General features: G+C 38.9%; 1 protein-coding gene and 1 pseudogene across 1 annotated transcript; one reads left to right on the top strand and one right to left on the bottom strand.

The window, feature by feature from the left end:
* Positions 1-17,914: 17,914 nt before the first annotated feature.
* LOC138909199 (uncharacterized) lies at positions 17,915-18,430 on the bottom strand. The gene has a single exon (XM_070200386.1). It carries the CDS (start codon positions 18,428-18,430, stop codon positions 17,915-17,917), a length of 516 nt encoding a protein of 171 aa, XP_070056487.1.
* A 4,414-nt stretch (positions 18,431-22,844) lies between these two features.
* On the top strand, positions 22,845-25,935 carry LOC138908851 (DCD domain-containing protein NRP-B-like; annotated as a pseudogene).
* The last annotated feature ends 407 nt before the right edge of the window (positions 25,936-26,342 follow it).

Genomic DNA, 26,342 nt, shown 5'->3' with positions numbered 1-26,342 from the left:
GAAGATATTGCCCGTAGGCCCGTGCGGAGACCAGATGATGTCCCACAAGCCCCCGGAGTACCAGTGGAGGCTCTTATGTATTTTTGATTTTTTTTAGTTAGTTTTTGAGTCTGTATTTTACTTTCCTCGAGTTTTGTTCGTCCTGGTCAAGGTTGTGTATTGCTTTATTTCAAGCTTGTAGATTTTCTTTTGTAGTCATCACTACTTTTAAGTCCTTGTTATAGAAAATCCAAAAAATATCTTTTATTAATGAAATATTGAAAAACCCAAAAAAAAAATCTTTTCTTTCCTTTCGCATTTATATCCTAGAACTACGTAATGATCGGATTCATACAGCGTCATGATATATAGGAAATCCCCATAGGATTCAATCATAGTCTTAAAATAAATAAAAAAAGAGAAAAGAAAAAGGGAGGGAAGAAAGGAAAGAGGGGCCAAACAAAAGGAAGAAAAGAGAATGAGAATTAAAAGAGCGAAACACAGCAAAAGGAGAGAGGAAAAAATCAGGATTCGAAATTTGGGAAAAGAGCCGGGATGAAACACATAAGCCGTCGCAAAGCATTTAGAAACGTTTAACTGCTCAGGTGCATTGCATCCCCAATATGCGATTCCCTATCTGTTAAATGCTTCAAAACTGAACAAGTTATTATGTGTGCATAAAAAGACAAGTTCTGTTTAGGTGGTTAGTTTGTTGGCATCCTGGCAAGTCACCCCTATAATAACAGATCAAAGCACAAGGCAGTCATGACTAGCAAAGAGTCGGACACAGGTGTTGTTGACCAGCCGAGGGAGATTGTAGAATCGGAGTCTGAATTGAAAGAGGAGGTCCACAGGTTGAAGCATCAAATGGCAGAAATGTATCAAGCCTGGATCAGGGGGCATCCTCCACCCTCATTCCCCGCTAACTACACAGAAAATCCCGCTTTCATCCCACCATTGGCACAAGCCCAGAATCCCACTACCGTTGATCTTTCCCCTCAGCATGCACCGGGTTTTACCCTTTTCCACCACTACTCCGGCACCTCGTCCCAAACTTTTCATGCTCTACCAGTCAAAATAACCGCATACCCTGCTCTGATATCTGCTCCTATTTTCGTAGCCCCTCCGCGAGCTACCCTCCACCGATCTTCTAGTGAACCCGCGTTCCAAGCTCCAGATACCCAATATTATGCTCCGGAACCAACTTTCCAAGTCACAGATCCTTATTCCTACACCCCTCACTTTGAACCTCCTGTTGAAACTGAGAAACCATCCCGGAACGTGGAGCAGGATGAGATATTCATGAAAATGAAGAGTCTAGAGCAATCTTTGAAGAACATGCAAGGGACAGGAAGCCAAGTAAGTGTGGCTTACAAGGATTTATGCTTATTCCCTGATGTCCAACTTCCCGCTGGGTTCAAGATGCCCAAGTTTGACCTGTACGATGGACATGGAGATCCCGTGGCCCATTTAAGAGGCTTTTGCAGCAAGATGAGAGGCGCCGGTAGGAAAGATGAATTATTAATGGCGTATTTCAGTCAGAGTCTGAGTGGGGCGGCTTTGGAATGGTACACCCGCCAAGATGCTAGCAGGTGGTACACATGGGACTACTTGGCTCAGGCCTTTGCTCGGCACTTTCAGTACAATATAGACATTATCCCGGATCGCCTATCTTTGACCAAGGTAGAGAATAAGCCCAGTGAGATATTTAAGGAATATCGTTTCAGATGGAGAGAACAAGCCGCACGGGTCAATCCTCCAATGGAAGAAGATGAGATGGTCGACTACTTTCTTCAAGCCTTAGAACTTACTTATTTTGGCCATTTGATCTCAGCCATAGGTAAGTCCTTCAATGATGTGGTAAAGATAGGAGGAATGGTGGAAGAGGGACTCAAGTCAAGTAAGATCATGAGCTACTCCGCCATAAAAGCAAGCACACAGGCAATTCAAAGTGGCACCAGAAGCCTGTTAGGCAAAAAGAAGAAAGATGATATCGCTATGTTTGTCTCTGGATCAGGGCGTGGCCCAAGGGGTTCACCTCACCAGTACACCCAACCTCGCCCCCAACCTCAAGCCTACACCCAAGCTCCATATAATCCATCCCAACATTATTTCCCACCACAAGACCCTCAATATTCAGTCAGACCACCCCAATACCATGTTCACCATGCACAGTCATATGCGCAACCCCCTCCTTACCCGTAATGGCATGCTCCAACTCCACAAAATCCTTATCCACCCCCACAACCATACTGAAACCCTACTGGTCCAAGCTTTCGATCAAGGCCGAATTATAGAAAAGAGAGGCAACAGCGGAAAGAAACCTTTACCCCTCTTGGAGAGTCGTATACCAGTTTGTTTCAAAGGTTGAGGTAGTTGGACGCTTTGAGGCCGATTGAGCCAAAGGTACTAAATCCACCTCCAAGGAACCTTGACTATTCCCTCAGATGTGCATATTGTTTTGATGCCCCAGGGCACGACACAGAGAAGTGTTAGCATTTGAAGAGGGCGATCCAAGAGCTTATTGATACAAATCAAGTTGTAGTCCAGAACCCGGAGGCACCAAACATCAACCAAAATCCTTTGCCGGCCCATGCAGAGACACATATGATTGAGATAGTTCATAAGGATGGGGAGCCCAAGAATTCTTCCAAGTCTATCATGATGATCCGGGCTAGCAAAAGAAATCCAGTTAAAGCTCCATATTCTGCAAAAGCAATGCCCTTGACAGTTGAAGGGGTGTCGGAGAAGCTAAGCACGCTCAACGTGAAGCCATCTGTATAGGTTGTGAAAAGGCCTCCGATTGATGTTGAAGCGAACCAGGAAAAGCAAAAAGTGATTGTACCAGGGGTCCCGGGCAAGCCTGTCATAATCATGGAAGGGGCTCGTATTACCCCCGTTATTATTAAGCCAGTGACCCAGTTACCAATGGTTGACACAAAAACTATCCCGTGGAATTACAAACAGGTGATAGTAACATATAAAGGGAAAGAAGTAGAGGAAGAAGTCAATGAAATCGGAGGACTGACTCGTTCTGGGAGATATTTTACCCCAGAAGAACTGAGGAAAGCCAAGCCATTCAAGGATGGCCACGTTCCAGTAAAGAAGCCGGTCACCGAAGAAGATGCTGAAGAGTTCTTGAAAAAGATGAAAATGCAATACTATTCCATTGTAGAGCTGTTAAGGAAAACACCAGCTCAGATCTCTCTTTTGTGTTTGCTGATACATTCAGATGACCACCGCAAAGCCTTGATGAAGATTTTGAATGAGGCCCATGTTCCTGATAAGATCACAGTGAACCACTTGGAAAAGATTGCTAACAAGATTTTCGAAGCAAACAGGATCACTTTCTCAGATGATGAACTTCCTATGGAGGGTACAGAGCAAAACCGAGCTCTTTATCTCACAGTAAAGTGCGAGGATTCTGCTGTCTCAAGGGTACTGGTTGATAACGGTTCTAGTGCAAATATTTGCCCTATGTCCACTTTGCAAAAGTTGAAGATCGGCACTGAAAGGATCCACATGAACAATGTATGTGTTCGAGGCTTTGATGGAGGAGGGAAATATTCTGTTGGTGATATAATGCTCGAATTGTCAATAGGGCCAGTTGAGTTCACTATGGAGTTCCAAGTGCTAGATGTGTCTGTCTCCTACAACTTGTTGTTGGGCAGGCCCTGGATACATGCTGCCAAGGCAATCCTGTCTTCTCTGCATCAAATGGTAAAGTTTGAATGGGACAGGCAGGAAATAGTTGTGCACGGTGATGAGAACTTATCTGCTTGCAATGACACAATTGTTCCATTTATTGAAGTTGAAGATGACAAAGGGCCTTGGGTTTACCAAACGTTCGAAACAGTGTCTGTCGAGAAGATTCCTGAAGGAGAATGCATTCCAGGTCTGAAGCTACCATCTGTGTCCGTCATGGTAGCAAATAAAATGTTGAAGAATGGTTTTTTGCCGGGTAAAGGCCTAGCTTCGTCTCTGCAGGGTATTGCACATCCGGTGTGTCAACGTGAAAGTTTCGGTACATTTGGTTTGGGATTCACACTCACAGGGAAGGACGTGAAAAAGGCTAAAAATTTGAAAAGAAAGGCATGGTCACTTCCTAAGCCTGTTCCACATATCTCCAAGTCTTTTGTCAAGTCAGGGGTCGTAAAATGCCCAATATCAGCGGTCCCAAAACCTATGGTCGACTTCGATGAAGAGCTGATCAAGAGGTTCCAAAGTCTGTTTGATGAGGTTAATATGGTGGAAATCGGGGAAAGTTCCAGTAATGTAGATGTGCAGCTCGTTGGGCCAAATGTGAAGCTTAGTAATTGGAAAGCTACTCCTATCCCCACTCGGAAGGAGTTTTGGTAGTTTGCTTTGTTTTCCTTTCTGTTATCTGGGTTATTCCAGGGTTGTAATCCAGATTTTTTATTTTTTGCTTGTTTTGATGAACAAACCCTTCTATCCTTTTATTTTCAATGAAATACAATTTTCCGTTTTCCATTATTCCTGATAGCGTTTCATTTTTGTTTTGTTTCTTTTTTTCTGTACAATTCTTTTTATGCTGGTTTCAATGACATGACATGCATGAGGAATTTTCAGCCAAATCTTAAAAGCCAATCTAATTCTGAAATAACAATCCAAGAAGTAGAGTGTGATGATGAAACAGAATATGATGAAGAAGCAGCATTTCAGGAAATCAGTGGAGAACTAAATCACTTTGAAGAAAAACCCAAGCCTAATCTGAATGAAACTGAAGCAATCAATTTAGGAGATCAAGATAATTTCAGGGAAACCAAGATAAGTGTACATCTGGAACCACAAATCAAGGAAGAAATAATCAAAGCACTGTTTGAATATAAAGATGTTTTTGCATGGTCGTATGACGACATGCCGGGTTTGAACACTGATTTGGTAGTTCATAAATTGCCAACTGATCCGGCGTTCCCTCTAGTCAAGCAAAAGTTAAGGAAGTTCAAGACTGACATGAGTGTGAAGATCAAAGAAGAAATCACAAAGCAGCTTGACGCAAAGGTCATTCGGGTCACTCGATATCCCACTTGGATAGCTAATGTCGTGCCAGTACCAAAGAAGGATGGTAAGACCAGGGTCTGTGTTGATTATCATTATCTCAATAAGGCAAGTCCAAAAGATAACTTTCCATTGCCGAACATCCATATTCTGATCGACAATTGTGCCAAGCATGAGATTGGGTCTTTTGTGGATTGCTACACGGGATATCACCAGATCTTGATGGATGAGGAAGATGCAGAAAAGACAGCATTCATCACACCATGGAGACATACTGCTATCGGGTAATGCCATTTGGTTTGAAGAATACTGGGGCAACTTACATGAGGGCAATGACTACCATATTTCATGACATAATACACAAGGAAATTGAGGTTTATGTAGATGATGTGATCATAAAGTCAAAGAAGCAGTTCGACCATGTTGGAGACTTGAGAAAGTTTTTCCAAAGTCTCCGCAGGTACAACCTCAAGCTCAATCCGGCAAAATGTTCATTTGGTGTCCCGTCCGGGAAACTGTTGGGATTCGTAGTCAGTCGATGCGGTATTGAGTTGGACCCATCAAAGATAAAATCCATCCAAGAATTACCACCACCAAAGAACAAAACCGAGGTGATGAGCCTTCTCGGAAGGTTAAACTACATCAACAGGTTTATTACTCAACTCACGACAACTTGTGAGCCCATCTTTAAGTTGCTGAAGAAGAATGTTGCGGTTAAGTGGACTGATGAGTGTCAGAAAGCATTTGATAAGATCAAGAGTTACCTATCAAACCCACCTGTGCTGGTCCCGCCAGAACCTAGGAGACCTTTAATTCTCTATTTGACGATCGTGGATAATTCTTTTGGTTACGTGTTGGGTCAACACGACATCACGGGCAAGAAAGAGCAAGCCATTTATTATCTCAGCAAGAATTTCACTCCTTATGAGGTTAAGTATACTCTTCTTGAAAGTACATGTTGAGCCCTGACTTGGGTGGCACAAAAGTTGAAGCATTATCTGTCATCCTACACTACTTGCCAATGCCCATAGGAAGATTGGCAAAGTGGCAGATTTTACTCACAGAGTTTGACATCATCTATGTGACTCGGACCGCGATGAAAGCCCAAGCCCTCGCCGATTACTTGGCCGAGAATTCGGTGGATGAAAAATATGAGCCACTGAAGACTTAATTTCCTGATGAAGAAGTGATGTATGTTGACGAGGTTGATCATGATGAAAAGCCAGGTTGGAAACTCTTATTTGATGGAGTTGCTAACATGAAAGGTGTCGGAATAAAAGCTGTACTCATTTCTGAAACAAGGCATTACTACCCCGTAACAGCTCAGCTTCGATTTTATTGCACTAACAACATGGATGAATACGAGGCATGCATTCTGGGTTTGAGGCTAGCTATAGACATGGGAGTTCAAGAAATATTAGTTTTGGGAGATTCAGATTTGTTGGTTCACCAGATTCAGGGAGAATGGGAGACTCGAGATTTGAAGCTCATACCGTATCGACAATGTCTGTATGATCTTTGTCAACGATTCAGGTCGGTAGAATTCAGGCATATTCCCAGGATTCATAATGAGATTGTCGACGCCTTGGCTACTCTGGCGTCAATGTTACACCATCCGGATAAGACTTATGTCGACCCTCTGCGATCCAAATCTATGATCAACATGCCTATTTCAATGTGGTTGAGGAGGAACCTGATGGTGAGCCTTGGTTCCATGATGTCAAGGAGTACATCAAATCAGGGGTATATTCGGTACATGCCACAGGTGATCAAAAGAGAACCATTCGACGTCTGGCTAGTGGATTTTTCTTAAGTGGGGGAATATTGTACAAGAGAACTCCAGATCTAGGATTACTAAGGTTCATAGATGCTAAACAAGCTTCGACTATCATGGCCGAAGTGCATTCCGGAGTTTGCGGGCCGCATATGAGTGGATATGTCTTGGCAAAGAAGATTCTTCGAGCAGGTTATTATTGGCTCACCATGGAACGAGATTGCATCAGCTTCGTTTGCAAATGTCATCAATGCCAGGTGCATGGTGATTTGATTCATTCCCCGCCATCTGAGTTGCACACAATGTCTACACCTTGGCCCTTCATTGTTTGGGGCATGGATGTCATTGGACCAATTGAGCCGGCAGCGTCAAATGGGCATAGGTTTATTCTGGTGGCCATTGATTACTTTACCAAGTGGGTCGAAGCTGTAACTTTCAAGTCCGTGACCAAGTAGGCGGTGATAGATTTTGTTCATTCAAACATCATTTGCCGGTTCAAAATTCCCAAGGTAATCATCATAGATAATGCTGCTAACCTCAACAGTCATTTGATGAAAGAGGTATGCCAACAGTTCAAGATTATGCATCGAAACTCCACTCCGTATCATCCTAAGGCAAACGGAACTGTTGAGGCTGCTAACAAGAATATAAAGAAGATACTTCGTAAGATGATGTAAGGTTCCAGGCAATGGCATGAAAAGTTACCTTTTGCTTTACTGGTTATTGCACTACTATTTGCACTTCAATAGGTGCAACTCCCTATTTGCTGGTATATGGAATCGAGGCAGTTATACCTGCGAAAGTTGAGATTCCATCCCTGTGGATCGTTGCTGAAGCTGAAATTGATGATGATGAGTGGGTCAAGACCCGGCTAGAGCAATTGAGTTTGATTGATGAAAAAGATTGGCAGCAGTATGTCACGGTCAATTATATCAGAAAAGAATGGCAAGAGCACACAACAAGAAGGTGCGTCCCTGGAAATTTGAGGTGGGTCAGCTGGTGTTGAAACGCATCCTTCCACATCAGGCTGAAGCTAAAGGCAAGTTCGCCCCAAACTGGCAGGGGTCGTTCATTGTGACAAAGGTGTTGCCCAATGGTGCTTTGTATTTAACAGACATAGAAGGTAAATGTGTGGGTATGGCTATCAATTCTGATGCAGTCAAGATATATTATGTATGATTTCTTTGCTTATCTTCAATCGCATTTTGTACTAGCATGTTCAAAGTTGGAATGACGAAGGCATGTTATTTTGCTATCCCAAACACTTTTATCATTTGTTACCCCTTTTTGAGCCTTATTTATGTTCTTTCATACCCCTCTTTTGGAATCAGAAGTAGAGCTGGAAATAGAAAAGAAAAAGAAAAGAAAAAAAAAGAAAAGCAAAAGAAAGAAAAGAGAAAAAGAAAGGAGAAAAAGAAAAAGAAAAAGAAAAAGAAAAGCAAAGTAACAAAAACAAAACAACTTTTACTAGTTTGAACTACGTTCGACCTGATTCCTTTTAAGGATACGTAGGCAGCCTTACACGGTTCGGTCCCATCAAATAAAAAATTTAAAATTTCCCACATTCAAAAAAACTGGGGCAGAAGTTTTAGTTTTGCAATAGGTCTGATTCCAAAAGTTGTAATTTTGAACCCCTTCATCTTAAATTATTTTGAGCCTGCATGCCACCCTTTCTTTCTAACCCTATCCAAAACCTACACTACAGTCCAAAGAAAGACCTTCTGGTCAACTTTGAGGATGCCAAGTCAAGTGAGATAGAGGTATTATTCACATCATGGGTAGCACTTTTGTTCATAGGCACAAGGAAAAATTCAAATGAGAGAGTCTTATTGGTGAAAACCCTCACGGGCACCATAGGGCGATGGTGAGTCGAGAGAAAATTCAAATGAGAGAGTCTTATTGGTGAAAACCCTTACGGGCACTGTAAGGCGACAATGAGTTGAGAGAGGAGCAAATGAGAGAGGTTTGCTGGTGAAAACCCCTCGGGGCATTACAAGCCGAATGGGGTTCATGACTTTACAGAGAAATTGAATTATGGAAACCCCGGTTTTGAAGTATGAAGACATGGCATGAACTGAAATGTGATTAGTTGGATAGATTAGGCTGATCAATCCGAAATGCATGTCATGATCATGGGAGCCAGTTGCTTCATTCAGATATGTCTCTTTTCCATTTTTCTTCAAATAGTCATCTCTGTTTTTTCTTTTTTATTCCTAATTCTCGAAGTCACTTCGCTTCGTTTCTTTTGGGTCTATTTTTCTAAGTCTCTGTCAAATTAGTCTTTTGTTAAGCAAGCAAAAAAGGACTTCAAAGCTCATTACAAGATTTTTATTTGCACCAAGTGAAATTCGGCCAGGCACATCACAAGTGACATGATTTAGAATGAGCAATGCGGTGGTAACTGAAGTTCAGGTGGTCAAGTGATTCGTGAATTTGTAGGAAATTCAAAGGTTCAACAGTTGTCAGAATGAATGTGCCATACGACGAGTTGAGTGTAAGGGATTCAAGTCATTCAGAGGTTTTGTGGTCGAGGTCTGATTGAAAGGTCAAACAATTCTTTGTAGCCCGAAGCAGCTAATCAGAATGAAGCGGGATAATGGCAGAAGCAGACACTTTCAGCAAGGATGCCACAAACTAACCGCCACATTTTCAAACTAACAAAATTTTCTTTGTTTTAAGCAGGGGCAAGAAATCTTGTTCGCTTTGCCAGGAATCCCCATGAGGAAAACATGTTCCAGATAAGTTCAGTCTTAAATTTTCAGGACCCTCCTGGATAATGGGAGTTAATTTCAACTTTTCATGACCCTCCTAGATAATGGGATTCAACTAACACTCAAGAATATTCCTGGTATAAACTGGGGCAGAAAGTTTTCTCTGTTTTGTCTGTGTTGTCATGATTGCAGGCGCCCACCTGGAGAACGAGGGAATTCATTTCAGTTTTAAGTCAGCCGGCACCCACCTGGAGAACGAGGGAATTTATTTCAAGTTTTAAGTCAACATCAGGCGCCCACTTGGAGAATGAGGGAATTTATTTCTATTTTAAGTTAGCACAGGTGCCCACCTAGAGAATGAGGGAATTTATTTCAAGTTTAAGTCAAAATCAGGCGCCCAACTGGAGAACGAGGGAATTTATTTCGGTTTTAAGTCAGCAGGTGCCCACCTGGAGAACGAGGGAATTTATTTCAAGTTTTAAGTCATCGGGCGCCCACCTGGAGAACGAGGGAATTTATTTCAAGTTTTAAGTCCTCAGGCACCCACCTGGAGAACGAGGGAATTTATTTCAAGTTTAAAGTCATCAGGCGCCCACCTGGAGAACGAGAGAATTCATTTCAGTTATAAGTCAAAATCAGGCGCCCACCTGGAGAACGGGGGAATTTATTTCGGTTTTAAGTCAGCAGGCGCCCACCTGGAGAATGGGGAATTTATTTCAGGTTTTAAGTCATCAGGCGCCCACCTGGAGAATGAGGGAATTTATTTCAAGCTCAAGGCATTAGCAGGAACCCACCTGAATTCATTTTAAGTTTCAAGTAATTATCAGGCGCCCACCTGGAGAATGAGGGAATTTATTTTAAGTTTTACGTCAGCAGGCACCCACCTGGAGAATGAGAGAATTTATTTTAAGTTCAAGTCAGTCACAGGTACCTACCTGGAGAACGAGGGAATTTATTTCAAGTTTTAAGTCATCAGGCGCCCATCTGGAGAACGAAGGAATTCATTTCAAGTTTTAAGTCATCAGGCACCCACATGGAGAATGAGGGAATTCACTTCAAGTTTTAAGTCATCAGGCGCCCACCTGGAGAACGAGGGAATTCATTTCAGTTATAAGTCAAAATCAGGCTCCCACCTGGAGAACGAGGGAATGTATTTCAAGTTTTAAGTCAGCAGGCGCCCACCTGGAGAATGAGAGAATTTATTTCAAGTTTTAAGTCAGCAGGCGCCCATCTAGAGAATGAGGGAATTTATTTCAAGTTTTAAGTCATCAGGCGCCCACTTGGAGAACGAGGGAAGTCATTTCAGAATTCACTTTAAGTTGGAGTTAGAGGCACCAGGAGCCCGCCTGAAGAACAGGGTCAATTATCAAGTTCAAGTTAGCGAAGCATCAGGAGCCTGCCTGAAGAACAAGGTCAATTTTCAGTTTACAAGTTCAAGTTAGAGAGGCATCAGGAGCCCGCCTGAAGAACAGGGTCAACTTTTAGTTTTCAAGTTCAAGTTAGAAAGGCATCAGGAGCCTGCCTGAAGAACAGGGTCAATTTTCAGTTTACAAGTTCAAGTTAGAGAGGCATCAGGAGCCCGCCTGAAGAACAGGGTCAACTTTCAATTTTCAAGTTCAAGTTAGATATCAGGAGCCCGCCTGAAAAACAGGGTCAACTTGTCAGTTTTCAAGGTCAAGTCAGAGACAGCAGGATCCCTCCTGAAGAATAGGGGTAACCTCCAGTCTTTTCAATTCAAATCAGAAGTAGCACGAGCCGCCTGAAGAACAAGGTTTGCAAGCTCAAGTCGACTCCAAGTTCAAGTTTATTTCAGGTGCAAGCAGCATGATGCCCACCTGAAGAACATGGTTAACTTCCAGTTTTCTTCAAACTCAAGTCAGCAGGATGCCTACCTGAAGAATAGGGTGAATTTTCAGTTTCAAGTTGAAGGATCAAGTGGAGATTCAAGGAAGATTCAAGACAAGAAGTAGATAGGATCTTGTATTTTTCTTTTATTTTTGATGTAATTTTTGCTTTCAATTTATGATGTAATGGCAGGGACCGCGGACCGGAACCTCGACGGAACCTTACTCGATTCTCTCATCCTCTCCACACACTCCATCACTTCTGAACTACACGTGGCCTGATTTCTTTATAGCCAAGGATATGTAGGCAACTCAGATACCAGGGCTCGGTCACAATCTTTTGTTCATCTTTGTTTTGTTTTGAATTAGTGTCGGGTCAGAAATTAATTACGTCGCTTACTTGTTTCTTTGCTCAAAAACACTTTGTGTTTTCAAGCAATGAGGGGCAGCTGTAAGCACGTAATTTTTGACCCGTCACGTTTTTGAGCTATTTTTAGTGTTAAAAAATATTTATTTAATTTAACTTTAATTTTTATGGAGTTTTTAGTCAATTTTTACTCCAAATTAAAATTTAAAATATATATATATATATATATATATATATATATATATATATATATATATATATATATATATATATATATATATATATATTTTTTCACCTTTAGTTTAATGTCAATTATATATTTATGTTATAGTATTTTAATTTTACAATGACTTTAGCCTATTTTCTCTACTTTTTAGTTTATTATAGCATTTTTAAAAATACCAAAAAATATTTTTTTATTTTTATATATAGATCACTTTAGTAGTTTATTCTTATTAATTAGTATATTTTAGTAGTATTTTTATTCAATAAGAAAGAATTAAGTTTGGTCCAATTAGGAGTTCATTTTCAAATTTTAGTGGCCCAGCAAGACAAATGCCCATTCTTCCCAATCCCTTTTAGCCCAAACCCTTTTCTCACCCATCAAACCCCTCCCTTAATCATAGCCATTGATCTACTTTCATCTAAGGGACAATACTCACTCCCCACTATAATATAAAAACCAAATTAACACCCAAAAACCCTAGAAAAATTCATCCACTTCAGACACAAAAAAAGAACCAGCGGCCGTAACCTACACAAAAAACAGAGCACCTGAGATCTAAAAAAAAATATAGAGGAGAAACGAGAGAAAAGGGACTGCTTCTCCTTCCTCAAAGTAGCGGCTCCATGAAGTAGCCATAAACAGCTCTAAAAATTAGAGAAAACCACCCACCAGCCTCTATTAAACCACTCTCAAAATGACTACAAATAACCTGAAATCAGTCCCCAAAATACAGAAGTAAAGCGAACTTCAAATCTCCATGAAAACCGGCCATTTTCGTCCCTAAAAAACAACCTTCAAGTCCAGCCCCCATCACCCATGAAGATCACCCAAAAACAGTCATGTTTCCACACCAAAAACTCCAACAAACAAACACCAAACGCAGTAAAAAACACCAGCAAAATGTCATCCAAATCTGCGAATTTCCAGCAGTAAAACGCAGCAGAAAACTCTGTCAAAACCACCCAAAATAAGTTGCGTCTCAACACCGAACCACTGTTGAGTTTCGAGTTTTACCGGTAGGCTTCGAGGTCGCCGCTCGCCGCTCCAAGGTCCGGTTCGACGGTCTTCGCTCTTTTGTTCAGTATTCTTCTCAGCGGCTGCCATTGAGGTTCCTTTCTTCTGATGTGCATTTAATTGAATACTAAGTTCATGGATATATGATTTTGTCTTTATGTGATTTGTGAGATTAAAATAATTCTCTTATAAACTTTTGTTCCATCCTATCATTGAGCTTTTCTGGTTTATTGCTTAAGTGATTGATATTTGGTACACGGTGGGTGTTAGATTTAGAAGAAAAATTAGGCCAATTAAATTCCATAAAAAATTAAAAAGGGGTAAAATATAAAATAATGCATAAAAGGTTTTTAAAACATGTATTAAATCAGATAATTAGGCCAATTATTAATAGTTGAGCGACCGTGCTAAAACCACGAAACTCGGGAGTGCCTCACACCTTCTCTCAGGTTAACAGAATTCCTTACCCGGTCTTTTGTGTTTGCAGACCATAAATAGAGTCAAATTTTCTCAAAAATTTGGGATTTAAAATAAACCGGTGACTTGGGACACCATAACTTATTCCAAGTGGCGACTCTGAATTTAATAAATAATTCCATTTCGATTAATGTCACTTTAATTGAAAAAACTCCCTTATTCCCTACCCCCGCGGAAAAAAGGAGGTGTGACACGACGGAATCTGTGTACATTGTCTTTTGGAAACATACTAAGATAGCTAACATCACACTAAGTCTCAAGTATCCGATTGGAGTCTCTCAGGGTACAAAGTCTTGAGCCATCATAAAGGCTCTGGTCTCACACAACAATAAGTTGAGAATGGACTTATGTTAACCTCATTGGTCGACATTAGCACACATGGTATGAAACATGTGCTACAACATTTTCTCCCTTTTCCCAATGAGCGTCTGTCTTTATCTCATAAAGAATATTGTACAGATGATATTTAGACACCATAAGTATCTAAATTTTAGTTCCTTGATCTACAAAATCATATTTAACTCACATCTGGCTCACAAAGTAGACTTGGTGAATGTTTTTCACCCTAATGACCTTATGTCATTATTTAAGCGACATTTAAGCGAATAGCTCTCAAATTACCCTTATGATAATTTTTCTTAAAATCATGTCTCATCTCCTCACATCACTAAGATAAGGAGGCAGTTGCCTGTGTGAGAAGGCCAACCTCTTGTCAACCCGACATACTAATAAAAAAACTAAAAATAAAGAATGCACATAACATTTAACATTAAAAATATGTATGTATGTAAATCAACTTTATTGATAATTAGAGAACATCAGTTTTGAGAACACGAGAAAACAAATTACAAAATAAAGTATCTCAAAGTCTATGCAAGCCTTGAGACCTAGTGTGTCTCACAAATATATCTCTAGACAAAGGCTGTCAATGGATCTGCTAACATATCTTTTGTAGACACATACTTCGCATTCACTACCTTGCGTCTAACCATGTCTCTCGCATAGTTATACTTAATATTTATATGTTTGGTTTTACAATGAAACTGTCGGTCCTTGTGGAGGATATTGCAGCCTCGCTGTCACAGTAGACTAATATTGGTTCAGTATTTTCAGTGATACCCAACAAGTGCTCCAAGAACTTTTTCAACCAAACAACTTCTTGTGATGCTGATGCGAGCGCCACGTATTCAACTTCCATCGTAGATAGTGATACACATGATTGTTTCTTACTACTCCATGATATGGTGCCATCACTGAGTAAGAAAACATATCTTGAGGTAGACTTCCTCTCGTCTGGATCTCCTCCATGATCAGTATCACTGTATCCAACTAATCGCAAATCCTTGCCGCCTTGATAACAAATGGCATAATCAGCAGTTCCCTTCAAATATCTCATGATCCTCTTTACTTCTTGCCAATGTGCTAAACCCGGGTTGGTTTGATATCTACTTACCAAGCCAACTGCTTGACAGATATCAGGTCTAATGCACATTATAGCATACATTAGACTTCCGACTGCGCTCCTATAAGGAACTCGGCTCATTCTTTCTGTCTCTTCAGGAGTCTTAGGACACATATGACTTCCTAAGGTATGGCCTTTACTGATAGGAGCTTCAACTGGGCTACTATATTGCATATTGAATCGTTCAAGAACTTTTCTAATGTAATTCTCTTTTGAGAGATACAATAGTTTCTTTGAATGATCTCTTGAAATCTTAAAGCCAAGAATATATGCAGCTTCGCCCATATCTTTCATCTCAAATTGAGATGATAACCATGACTTTATCTCGGTTATAAACTCCTTATCATTTCCAGCTATAAGTATGTCATCTACATACAATGTTAAAATCACAAGCTTGTTTCTTGATCTCTTGGTATAAACACAATGGTCTTCATCCATCATGGTAAAACCATTGGATACAAGAACATTCTGAAAGCGTATATACCACTGCCTTGAAGATTGTTTGAGGCCATAAATAGACCTCAAAAGTCTACAAACCTTTTGTTCGTGGCCCTTTTCAATGAAACACTCAGGTTGTTCCATATAGATTTTTCATCTAGTTCTCCATTGAGAAAGGCAGTCTTTACATCCATATAATGTAATTCAAGATCCAGGTATGCAACAAGCTAGAACCAGGCGAACTGAGGTAAATCGTACAGCAGGCGAGAAAGTCTCTTCGTAGCCTATTCTTTTTTGTTGTGTATACCGTTTCTCCACTAGCCGATCCTTATATCTCTCAACTGTGCCATCAGCCTTGAGCTTAATTTTGAGAACCCATTTGCTCCCAATTGCTTTGCGTCCTTCAAGGAGGTCAACTAGTTCCCAAACTTTGTTGACTCTCATAGACTCCAATTCGTCTTCCATTGCTTTTGTCCATATATCCTTAAAAGGGCATGTGAGAGCCTCTTTTACATTTTTAGGCTTGTTTTCTTCTTGTAGAAGCATCATAAATAGTTCGCCGCCTTCAACATCAAATCATCGGCGGGGAATATTTTTACGAGAACCACGTCTTATTTTTGATTCATCATTGTTCCCATTTGGATCAATGTTGCTCCTACTCGGATCAAGATCATTCACTCTGCTCCCACTTGGAACAAGATCTGTGACCATCTCGCTCCCACTTGGAACAAGATCCGTTTGGTCACTTTCACTAAATATAGATGGATCATTTTCATTCGTATTTGATGATGAATGAGGTATTTGATGAGAAACTAACTCATCATCTGCTAAAATTCTCCCACTCGAATGAAGTGATCCTTGTACTTCTTGATCCATTATCTCAAATAAGGTTAGGTCTTGACCTACCTCTCCCTTCTTAGGGAATTCATCCTCTAAGAATGTGACATCGCGTGATTCAAACTCAGTTACACTCCCACTATCTTGTTGACCTATAAACACATAACCCTTTGAGGTTTCAGAGTATCTTATAAAGATACTTTTCTTTCCCCTCGGGCCCAATTTGCCATATTTGTGAGAGGAATCATGTGTATAGGCAGCACAATCCCAAGGTTTTAATATACTCAGGTCGGGTTGTCTTCCAATCCATAACTCATATGGAGTAGTAGTAACTGATTTTGTAGGCACTCGGTTAAGTACAAAGGTGGCAATAAGCAACGCATCACCCCAGTAACTAATTGGGAGGTTAGCTTATGCCATCATTGACCTAACCATTTCTAGGAGCGTTCTATTTCTTCTCTCCGCAACACCATTTTGTTATGGAGTATTTGGGATAGTCAACTGATGAACTATTCCCATTTTATCAGATAAATTATTAAACTGGGTTGATAAGTATTCACGACCACGGTCAGTTCGAAGATCTTTTATCTTCTTGTCTAATTGATTTTTCACTAAGCTCATATAGCGTTTGAAGCAACTTATTGCTTCTGATTTGTGGGAAATTAAATAGACATAACTAAAACGTGTAAAGTCATCAATACATATGATGAAATAACTTGCTCCATGCCTAGCCCTAACATTCATAGGCTCACAGATATCTGAATGGATTAATTGCAAAGGATATTCAGCTCTAGTCGCCTGACCAAAAGGTTTTCTTGCAGATTTTCCAGCTAGACAATTTTCACAAGTGGACAATTCCACATGTTCAATGCTAGAAAGCAAACCTTGTTTTTCTAACCTTTGCATTCTTTGTTGGCCAATATGACCAAGTCTAGCATGCCATATGTTTACATCACTATCATATTTATGTGAAGAAACAAACATAAAAAAACTAGCATTATTATTAAATAAATCATAATCCAAATCCATAATAATTAAATCTCTGGTCACATGACCAAAACCAAATAAAGTTGAACCAAAAGTCAACTTGGCAGAATTGCCATGACAAAATAAGTCAAATCCTAGCTTAAGAAAAACTGAAACTGAAATAACATTCTGGCAAATTGTTGGTGCAAAGAGAACATCATGTAGTATTAGGTCTCGATCACCACGCAAGACTAACTTGCATGTACTGATCCCTTCAACAACAACTTTATTGTTGTTGCCCACATATATCCACTTTACTCCACGTGAAACTCGCCGAAATTCAACAAAGGCACTACGTTCTCAGCCTATGTGGTCTGTTGCTCCTGAGTCTACAATCCACAAAGGATTAAATTCAGTTAGAAAACAGAACTAGAAACACAAAGTTCACTAATTCGAGCATCGTGAAATACCTTTCTAGGAGGCTTAGAGCAATCTATGGCATAGTGACCCATCTTGTCACAATTATAGAATTTCACTTTAGCAACTTTGACACATTTGGGACATATGTTCTTGCCGTTTTCAGTCTTTGCTCTTTTAGCAGGCTGAACTTGAGGTGGCCCTCTCTTCTTTCCCCAGTTTCTTCTCTTTGAATCACTCTTGGTTTTGGAGGTTGTTTTCATGTGCAACTCAGCTATTGGCTTTGCAGCCTCAAGTCGTTCCTCCTCTAACTCAAGGTGTCTCCGGACATCTTCCAGAGTTGTGATTCTTTCATTATGGGTCAAATGCATTTTCATATGATCTTAAGAACTAGGTAAAGAGCGTATGACAGCTTGTATTTGTTGTTCATCAGTCAACACATGACCAGCATCTTTCAACTCCTCGATCATATTTGCCATTTGCCTCAGATGTGTTTTCATTGAATGTTCTGGGCGTTTCTTAAATGAGTCAAATTTGATCGTTAAGGATCGCAACCTTGTAGTGGAACAAGTACCAAACCTTTTCCTCAAAGCATTCCAAAGATCCAAAGCTCTTTGGTGATCCTTAAACTCCCTTATAATGTCATCATCTAAGGTGCTCAACAACGTAATGCGAGCAATGGAGTTCTTTTTATTCCAACTGTCATAGGCTTCACGCTCACGCCTAGGCTGAGAAGTGTCGTCTTCCTCAGGCTCATTCATGACATTGTTAATGGCCTCCAGAGCCTCTTGCTCCTTTAGCACATACTGGACTTTCAAGCTCCAGGTTTCATAGTTGTCACCATTGAGTTTCAACCCTTTGTTGATCTCAGCAACAATATTTTTCGAAACAGTAGTCATTCTTTAACAAAATAAAAAATAAAATGAGGATCATGATAAAAAAAAAAAGAAGCAAGGCACGGTGTTCTACATACATACATATTATGACACTAAGCATCAATTGATTAAGTTAATAAATATATATATATTAATTATGGAGTTGAAAGTTCACCATGTTCCCAATCATCGACCGAGAATTAAAATATTATAAAAATTAACCTATTCAATTATCTAGCTAAGTGTCTTAATCATATTTAAGACAACATAATCACCTTCCATGATTTTATAATCCCATGTGGATCATAAGTTAACAAATAACTTATATTAGCATGCGAATAAAATTAATGTCAAACTAATTAACATTTATTACATGCTATATAAATTCACATAAAATTTACTTTAATGTTAAACTAATTAACATATTATACATGTTAAACAAATTAACAAGTATTGTTAATATTAAACTAATTAATATTGATTTCATGCTAAATAAATTAACATAAAGCATGTGTTAAACTAATTAGCCAAAGTTATGTTAAAACAATTAACATTTCAAGAAATTGGGATAATAAAATAATTATAGTTTTCATTAAAAGAATACAAATACTAAATTTATATTCTAAATACGAAGTCCATATGACTAATTTTATAATCTGAAATTTAGTTATTGAAATAATAGAACTAAATTTCAATTTTATTTAGGCCATTATCCCAAAATAAAATGACAACTTTTAAAATGGGCCATAATCCCAAAGTCTTAAATCTGCTCAGTTAAGAAATTGCAGAAATTATTGCTTTTCGAAGTGGGCCTTTATCTCATGACCTATAAATTAATAAAGCAATTTATTTTTAATGAAACTAGGCCTTCAGCCCAATTCACTAGTGCTGCCAGCACTTTGAGCATTTTTCCTTTTAAAAGAAATCTTTATTTTATTTTAAACACTAAAATAATTAAAGAATTCATAGGGTTTTTGTCCTACTTTGTCGCCGTTAGCCATGGAGTACGCCGTTAAAAAACTAAATTAGTAAATCAAATTAAAAAGAGAAAACCCTAGTCTTCTTCTTCAATTTTATTTCTCAGCCGCCTCTGCCATTTCCATGAGAGCAATAAGCTCCCTTTTATTTATTTGTGATTTGAAAAAGAAAAGACTTTTCTTCTCTCCTTCCTTTTTCTTATTTGTCTTTGCCATCACCACTGGTGCACCAAGCTCCGCTCCGCCATTGTTATTGGAGCACGATGCTCTCTGGAGTTTAACAGTGGCGACAATGATGTTCTTTTGGTAGCGTTTTGGCAGAAAAAAATGATTGTTGGCAGTGGTGTTGTTCTTCTTTTGGACAGATCCAAACCAGAAAAAAATTAAGAATGTCGTTTAAAAGAAAAACTAATCTGCCAAGTTGTTAAAAAATTATGGCAATTACTTTGCAGTTATCCAAGTTTGTATAGCCAAGATAAATGCCATAGAAATTCCATCCGTAAGTTCCGAAAACTAATTTCAGAGACATTGTCAAATAAAATGGATTAAACTTATTAACCATTCTATTGGCACAGAAAATTCAAAATAAATAAACACATAGTTCCAGTTTCACGTAGAAAAGAATTAGAACTATTCTATCAATTTTTCGGACCGAAAAACCAGCATGTGGCTCTGATACCAATGAACACATTAATCTAAACACATTAGATTAGTTTGTAAATCGTAAAATGAGAACTTACTTGTTCTTCGTAAAGCGGAAGCGAAAACGGATTGAACTGCGGCTGGAATTACTGGTCGGCGGTGGTTGTGACGGTGTGTTGGAACAACCCCCAATTTCACAGTCTAAACCCTTGTTTGGATTAAGAGAGAGAAAGAGCGCGTGAAAAAATACTGCTTAGAGTCTTCTCTTTGTGTACACATTAAGTGTACTTATATAAGGAATATTAGGGTTAACTAATAACCTTATTGGGCCTTAGAGCACCCCTTATGGGTGGACCCAATATTTCCTACAATATATATTAAGCAAATGATTTTAGAATTGTTTGTTAACTCATTTCTAGTCTAATTTCAAAAGGGATTTCTGAAGGTCTGGATTTTTTCATAAGTTACTGATTTGGGTTTTAACTAAGGCAAGATTATAAACCTTTCATGGTAAACACTTCCAAATGATTTTTCTTTTTTCATTTCGGATCACCCATCTCTTTCTTCCCCTTCGCCCGGCCTGATGAGATCAGATTTCTAGAACGAAGTGAAGTGATAGGAAGAGAAAACTGTTCTACTATACAGAAATATTTTTATGAGATTTAAGTTATATATATCATTAGTGTAAGAATTTTTTATACTATTAGATCACCTAAAATTCCTGATAATAAGAAAAGAAGTACGATTTTACCAAATTTTACTTCTCTATCGAGTGATACAAAACTACCATTTAATGGCTTTTTTCTTTTTGCTGAAAGTAATGGCGTTTCTTTTTGATAGAGGAAAAAGATGCATATTTCCTTAGTTAAATATCCTTCTTTTTTACTTTCTGGCATGAAATTTTGTGTAACGACCTGGACGGTCGTTTTGAGAGTATGAGTCCTGATCCCCTATTTATTTCTCCCTAGGTTTCATTTTTGGCTACTTGACTTGTCGGGGTACTTGGTGTCGGGTTCGGGAGAGTTTCGGAGTGAAATGAGACTCATAGTCTCTAAATTGGAAGTCTAAGTCGTAGGAGTTATCCATAGTTTGACTTGTGTGTAGAAGACTCCGGAATGGAGTTTCGTCGATTCCAATATCTCCGTATATTGATTTTGGTCTTCAGAGCATGTCCGGGTGTTGATTTGGAGGTCCGTAGGTCGTTCTGGCGTTAATTGGCGAAAGTTGGAAGATTTTTGGAAATTTTGACCAGGAGTGAAATTTTTTATATCGAGGTCGGATTCCAATTCTGGAAGTTAGAGTAGGTCCATAATATCAAATGTGACTTGTGTGCAAAATTTGAGGTCAATCGGACTTGATTTGATAGGGTTCGGTATCGAATGTTGAAGTTAGGAGTTCCAAAATTCAGTAGGCTGAATCGATGCAGAATTCATTGTTTTAGCATTGTTTGTTGTGATTTGAAGGCTCAACTAAGTTCGTATGATATCTTAGTACTTGTTGGTATAATTGGTTGAGGTACCGGGGGCCTCGGGTGTGATTCAGGCCAGGTTCGGCGTATTTCGGAATAATTTGATTGCTGAAATCTCGTGCTTCTGGTTTCCTTCTACGCGTTCGCGAAGGTTCTCTTGCGTTCACATAGAATCTTCAGAGATGGCTGGAAATTTACCCTTCGCATTCGCGAAGATGGTCATGCGTTTGCGAAGGGGTCAGGTCTTGGTGCTATGCGATCGTGTACTGAGTCACGCGTTCACGAAGAAGAGAAACAACTAGGTGGACCTCTCACGTTGGCCTACGTGTTCGCGAGTGAGGTTCTGTGTTCGCCGGGACCTGGGATCACTGGTCATTGCATTCGCATAAGAGGAATTTGGGCAGTAAAATTTTTTGTGCTTCGCAAATGCGAGGCAATTTCCGCGTTTGCGGGGAAGGATTTAACTAGGCAGCACATTAAATTTCAAAATCGAGGGTTTATGTCATTTTTTACCATTTGGACTTGAGAGCTCGGATTTAGGCGATATTTTGGGAGATGTCTAGAGGGATTGTTGGGATAAGAGTTCCTAACTCGTTTTTGATGAATTTTCACTAATCTATATTCAATTTCTTCATCTAATTAGAGATTTGGGGTGGACGAATTGAAAAAAATTGTAAAAGTTCTTAGACTGAATTTTTGGGTTTTGAAAGGCTAAATGGGGTCAGATTTGGATAATTCTTGTATGGTTGGACTCGATATCGAATGGTCGTGTAACAACCCGACTTGTCGTTTTAAGAATTTATGCCTTATTGAACAACTTAAGGTCCCAAAAAATATCGTAATATGTATTGTGACTTGTGTGTGCGACCGACTTTGATTTTCGGAAGATTCAGAATTAAAATTGAAAGAACAATTCTCATTTTTGAAGCTTAAATAAAAAGAGTTGATCGGAGTTTGAATTTTGAGCAAACGATTCCGGAATAGAGTTTTGATGATTACAATAGTTTCGTCTAGTGATTTCGGACTTAGGCGTATGTCCAGATTTGGATTTGAAAGTCTCTAGGACAATTTGACGCATTTTGGCGAAAGTTAGAAAATAGAAGATTTTAAGAAAGTTTGACCGGGAGTTTGACTTTATGATATCGGGGTCGGATTTCGATTTTGAAAGTTGGAGTAAGTCCGTAATGTCAATTAAGACTTGTGTACAAAATTTGAGGTCAATCGGACTTGATTTGATAGATTTCGGCGTCTGATGTAGAAGTTTGAGGTTTTAAAATACATTAAGCTTGAATCAATGTGCAATTCGTGTGTTTAACGTTATTTGATGTGATTTAAAGCCTCTACTAAATTTTCTCTCCCAACTCCATTTCTGCTAAATTTCCTCTACCGCGTCAACCTCCCCCTATTTTATTCTCCCTCTAACTCTCATATCCTTCAGCTGTAAGTAAAGTAATCACTCCTACATAGACCAAGATTCAATCTTTATAGTATAAAATTTCTCTTCTTTATCATATCATACCGTTCATCTCTAAAGTTCACCTCTTATTACAAGATTCAATTTTTATAACAATTTCTCTTCTTGGTATTTGTGAAAAACCTTCATCTTTTTCTCCAAGATTGAATTTTTATAGAAAACTATCATCTGGGAATAGGAAAAAGTGACAAACAAATGGAGAATTCTCGATCATCTTTTTACCAATTCAGTGGTAAGCCGTTTACAAACAACCAACTTAGCAAATTTGTCTTCAAATGATTCAAATTGGAGCAACAATTATGTATCAAAAAGAAAGCCTGAAGAACGAAGAAACTTTGATATTAGAGTTTGTGGTGAGCTTATAAATTCTGTTATTTGTTCTAATATCCCATCAAAATATCTCAATTCAGATTACAATCTCTTTAGCAATAAAGGGGTTTACACAAATCCTTTGAATTTCAGTTATAGTAGTAGTAGTAAGGGTAGTAGTAAAAATAACAATATAAATAACAATATTGTGGTGAATTCAAAAGGGGTTATCAAGAAAAGTGAAAAAATGGTTATGAGGATGAAAGTGGCTATTTTATGAATAAGTTTGGAAAGAAAAATAATAACAAGATTAATAGAGAGAGTAATTATAAGGACGAGAATAAGAATATTGGTGTAGAAAAGAGGTTCAAGACATTGCCAGCATCAGAGTCATTTCCAAGAAATGAAACAGTTGGTGGATATATTTTTGTTTGCAACAGTGATACTTTGCATGAGAATCTCAAAAGGGAGCTCTTTGATTTGAGCGATTCGGAGGTCTTGGAATATCGACAAAACTTCAAAAGGTAAGTATCTTGCCTAATCTTGAGTGGGGGAATTTTTCCTAGGCATTGAGTCTTATGTGGAAATTGTGTGATTGGAAAACCATGTACGTGAGGTGATGAGTGCGTACTTGATTTATATGTGCAAACTATATCAGTTAAAAAAATTCGTAGACACCCTTATATATTAAATTGGAAAATTGTGGAAACTTAGTAAATTCTTGATTTGTCATGCCTCATTCTTTGTTTGTTGAGTTTGTATTTATATGATAATTTGGTGTGATTGCGACTTGAAATTTTAGGTGAATTTCGTGTGTTTGTTGATTTGATATTTCCTGAAAATAATTATATTATGAATTTTTCCATATGCAAATAATTAATTAAATAAGTTTAAATGGAGATATTAATATATTTATCAAAATATGGACTAAAGAAGGTGTTGTCTTATGCAGAGTTAATTTTCCTTCCTTATTGTTGTTTTCGATATTTTATATACGTTGTGTTGAGCCTTGGGGCTATTTTCTGCGAAATTAATTGATTTTGTTGTATCTTTGGAGTTGGTTGTGGCCTATGGGAAATTTATAATATGAACTGTTATTTTGTGTTGTCGTGATAATATCCGTATAAATTGTTGTGTGATTTGGGTTACGGTTATGCGGTGGATAAGGGTGGCATTCCACTGTTGATATTATGCAGGTGTAAGGGTGGCATTTCACTGTGGTTATGTGTGTTGGGATATTGTCTGGATGGAGCGATAAGGGTGGCTATTAAACGGAGCGATAAGGGAGGCTATTATAGGAGCGATATGGGTGGCTATTATAGGAGTGATAAGGGTGGTTATTGATATTGTCAGGGCGGAGGGATAAGGGTGGCAATTGATATTGTCAGGGCGGAGGGATAAAGGTGGCTATTGATATTGTCAGGGCGGAGGGATAAGGGTGGCTATTGTCAGAGGTGATATGTGATGATGTGGGATTAATGTATTGGTGATTTTTATGTGATGTTATGATTTTCTTGTGACTTCTTTTACTGGCACATGAATTGTCCGTGTATTTGTAATATGAAATGTGGGCACGAGGTGCCGTGAGTAAATGATGATGATATTAGCACTGAGTTATCCGTGCGGTTGTGATAGAGAAATTGGCACGAGGTGCCCTGAAAATATGAAAGTGGATTGAGACTCGTATTTTATGATTATGAAATGAGGTGTCACATGGTGACTTTTATTTGAAAGAATTATATTCGAAAGATATTTATTTAAAAGAATTATATTCGAAAGATATTTATTTGAAAGTATTATATCTTAAAGATTATTATTTGAAACACATATAGGCGAAAGATTTATATTTGAAGGACTTGATTAATTGGATGTACTTGTATTCATTATTTATTGAGAACTATTTATGGTGTTCTTGTTGCCCTGTAGTTTATATCACTTTTTGATTATTGTTGCCATCATTGTTATTTGCTTCCTATTATTTTGGTACACTATATTGTGTAGGTTATTAGACTAGTGAGTGTCTTGATTGTACCTCGTCACTACTCCACTGAGGTTAGTCTTGATACTAACTAGGTACCGACTGTGGTGTACTCATACTACACTTCTACACATTTTTGTGCAGAGCCAGATATTGGAGATATCAGACTGGGACAGAGTTAGAGTGTGATCGCAAGGATTCAAGGTAGAGCTGCTTGGTCGTCGCAGTCCCTTGGAGTCTTTCCATTTTATTGTACTGTTAATTATTAATCAAACAGTATTGAGTATTCAATCCTTGAGATCATTTCATGTATTCAGTTAGAACTCGTGACTCAGTATTACCAGTCTTGGGAGGTTGTTTATAATTATTTCCGTTGTTAGTTTTGATTAAAAAATGGCTTGAATTGTAATTATGATCGTCTTACTCAGTCTTAGAAACTAAGTGTCATCACGACGCATGTGGTTGGATTTTGGGTCGTGACAAGTTGGTATCAGAGCTCTAGGTTCATCAGTTCTACGAGTCACGAACGAGTCTAGTAGAGTTTTGCGGATCGGTACAGAGACGTTTGTACTTATCTTCGTGAGGATACAAAACTGTTAAGAAATTTCCACTTCTTTCATTCCTATCGTGCGGATTTGTTGATTGTGAAATTTGAACCTTTGTATATCTATTCTCTCACATATGGTGAGGGCACTACTACCCGGTCAGCTGAGCAGGCACCCCCATATACTGCTAGGGTCGCAAGAGGCCGAGATTGAGGTAGAGGCCGGCCTCAGTCCATGACGGTGTCATAATATGTTATCAAATTTAGTGAGTTAGCCCCACACGCACCTATCTTGGTGCCTACAGTCAGAGAGCGGGTTCGCAAATTCATTGAGGGGCTCGATTATGATCTTAAAATATGCATGGCTAGAGAGTTGCAAACTGATACTCCATTTTAACAAGTAGTGGAGATTGCTAGGAGGATTGAGGATGTTCTAGGAGAGAAAAGGGAGTCTAAGGAGGCCAAAAGTTCTCAAAGCTCTGGAGGGTTCAATGGATTTTACTCTTCAGCTATGACCCATTATGGCAGAGGCTCGAGCAGTCGG

This window comes from Nicotiana tomentosiformis, chromosome 4 (assembly GCF_000390325.3).
Source record: "Nicotiana tomentosiformis chromosome 4, ASM39032v3, whole genome shotgun sequence".
Taxonomy (NCBI): domain Eukaryota; kingdom Viridiplantae; phylum Streptophyta; class Magnoliopsida; order Solanales; family Solanaceae; genus Nicotiana; species Nicotiana tomentosiformis.
This window is presented reverse-complemented; position numbering and strand designations above follow the sequence as displayed.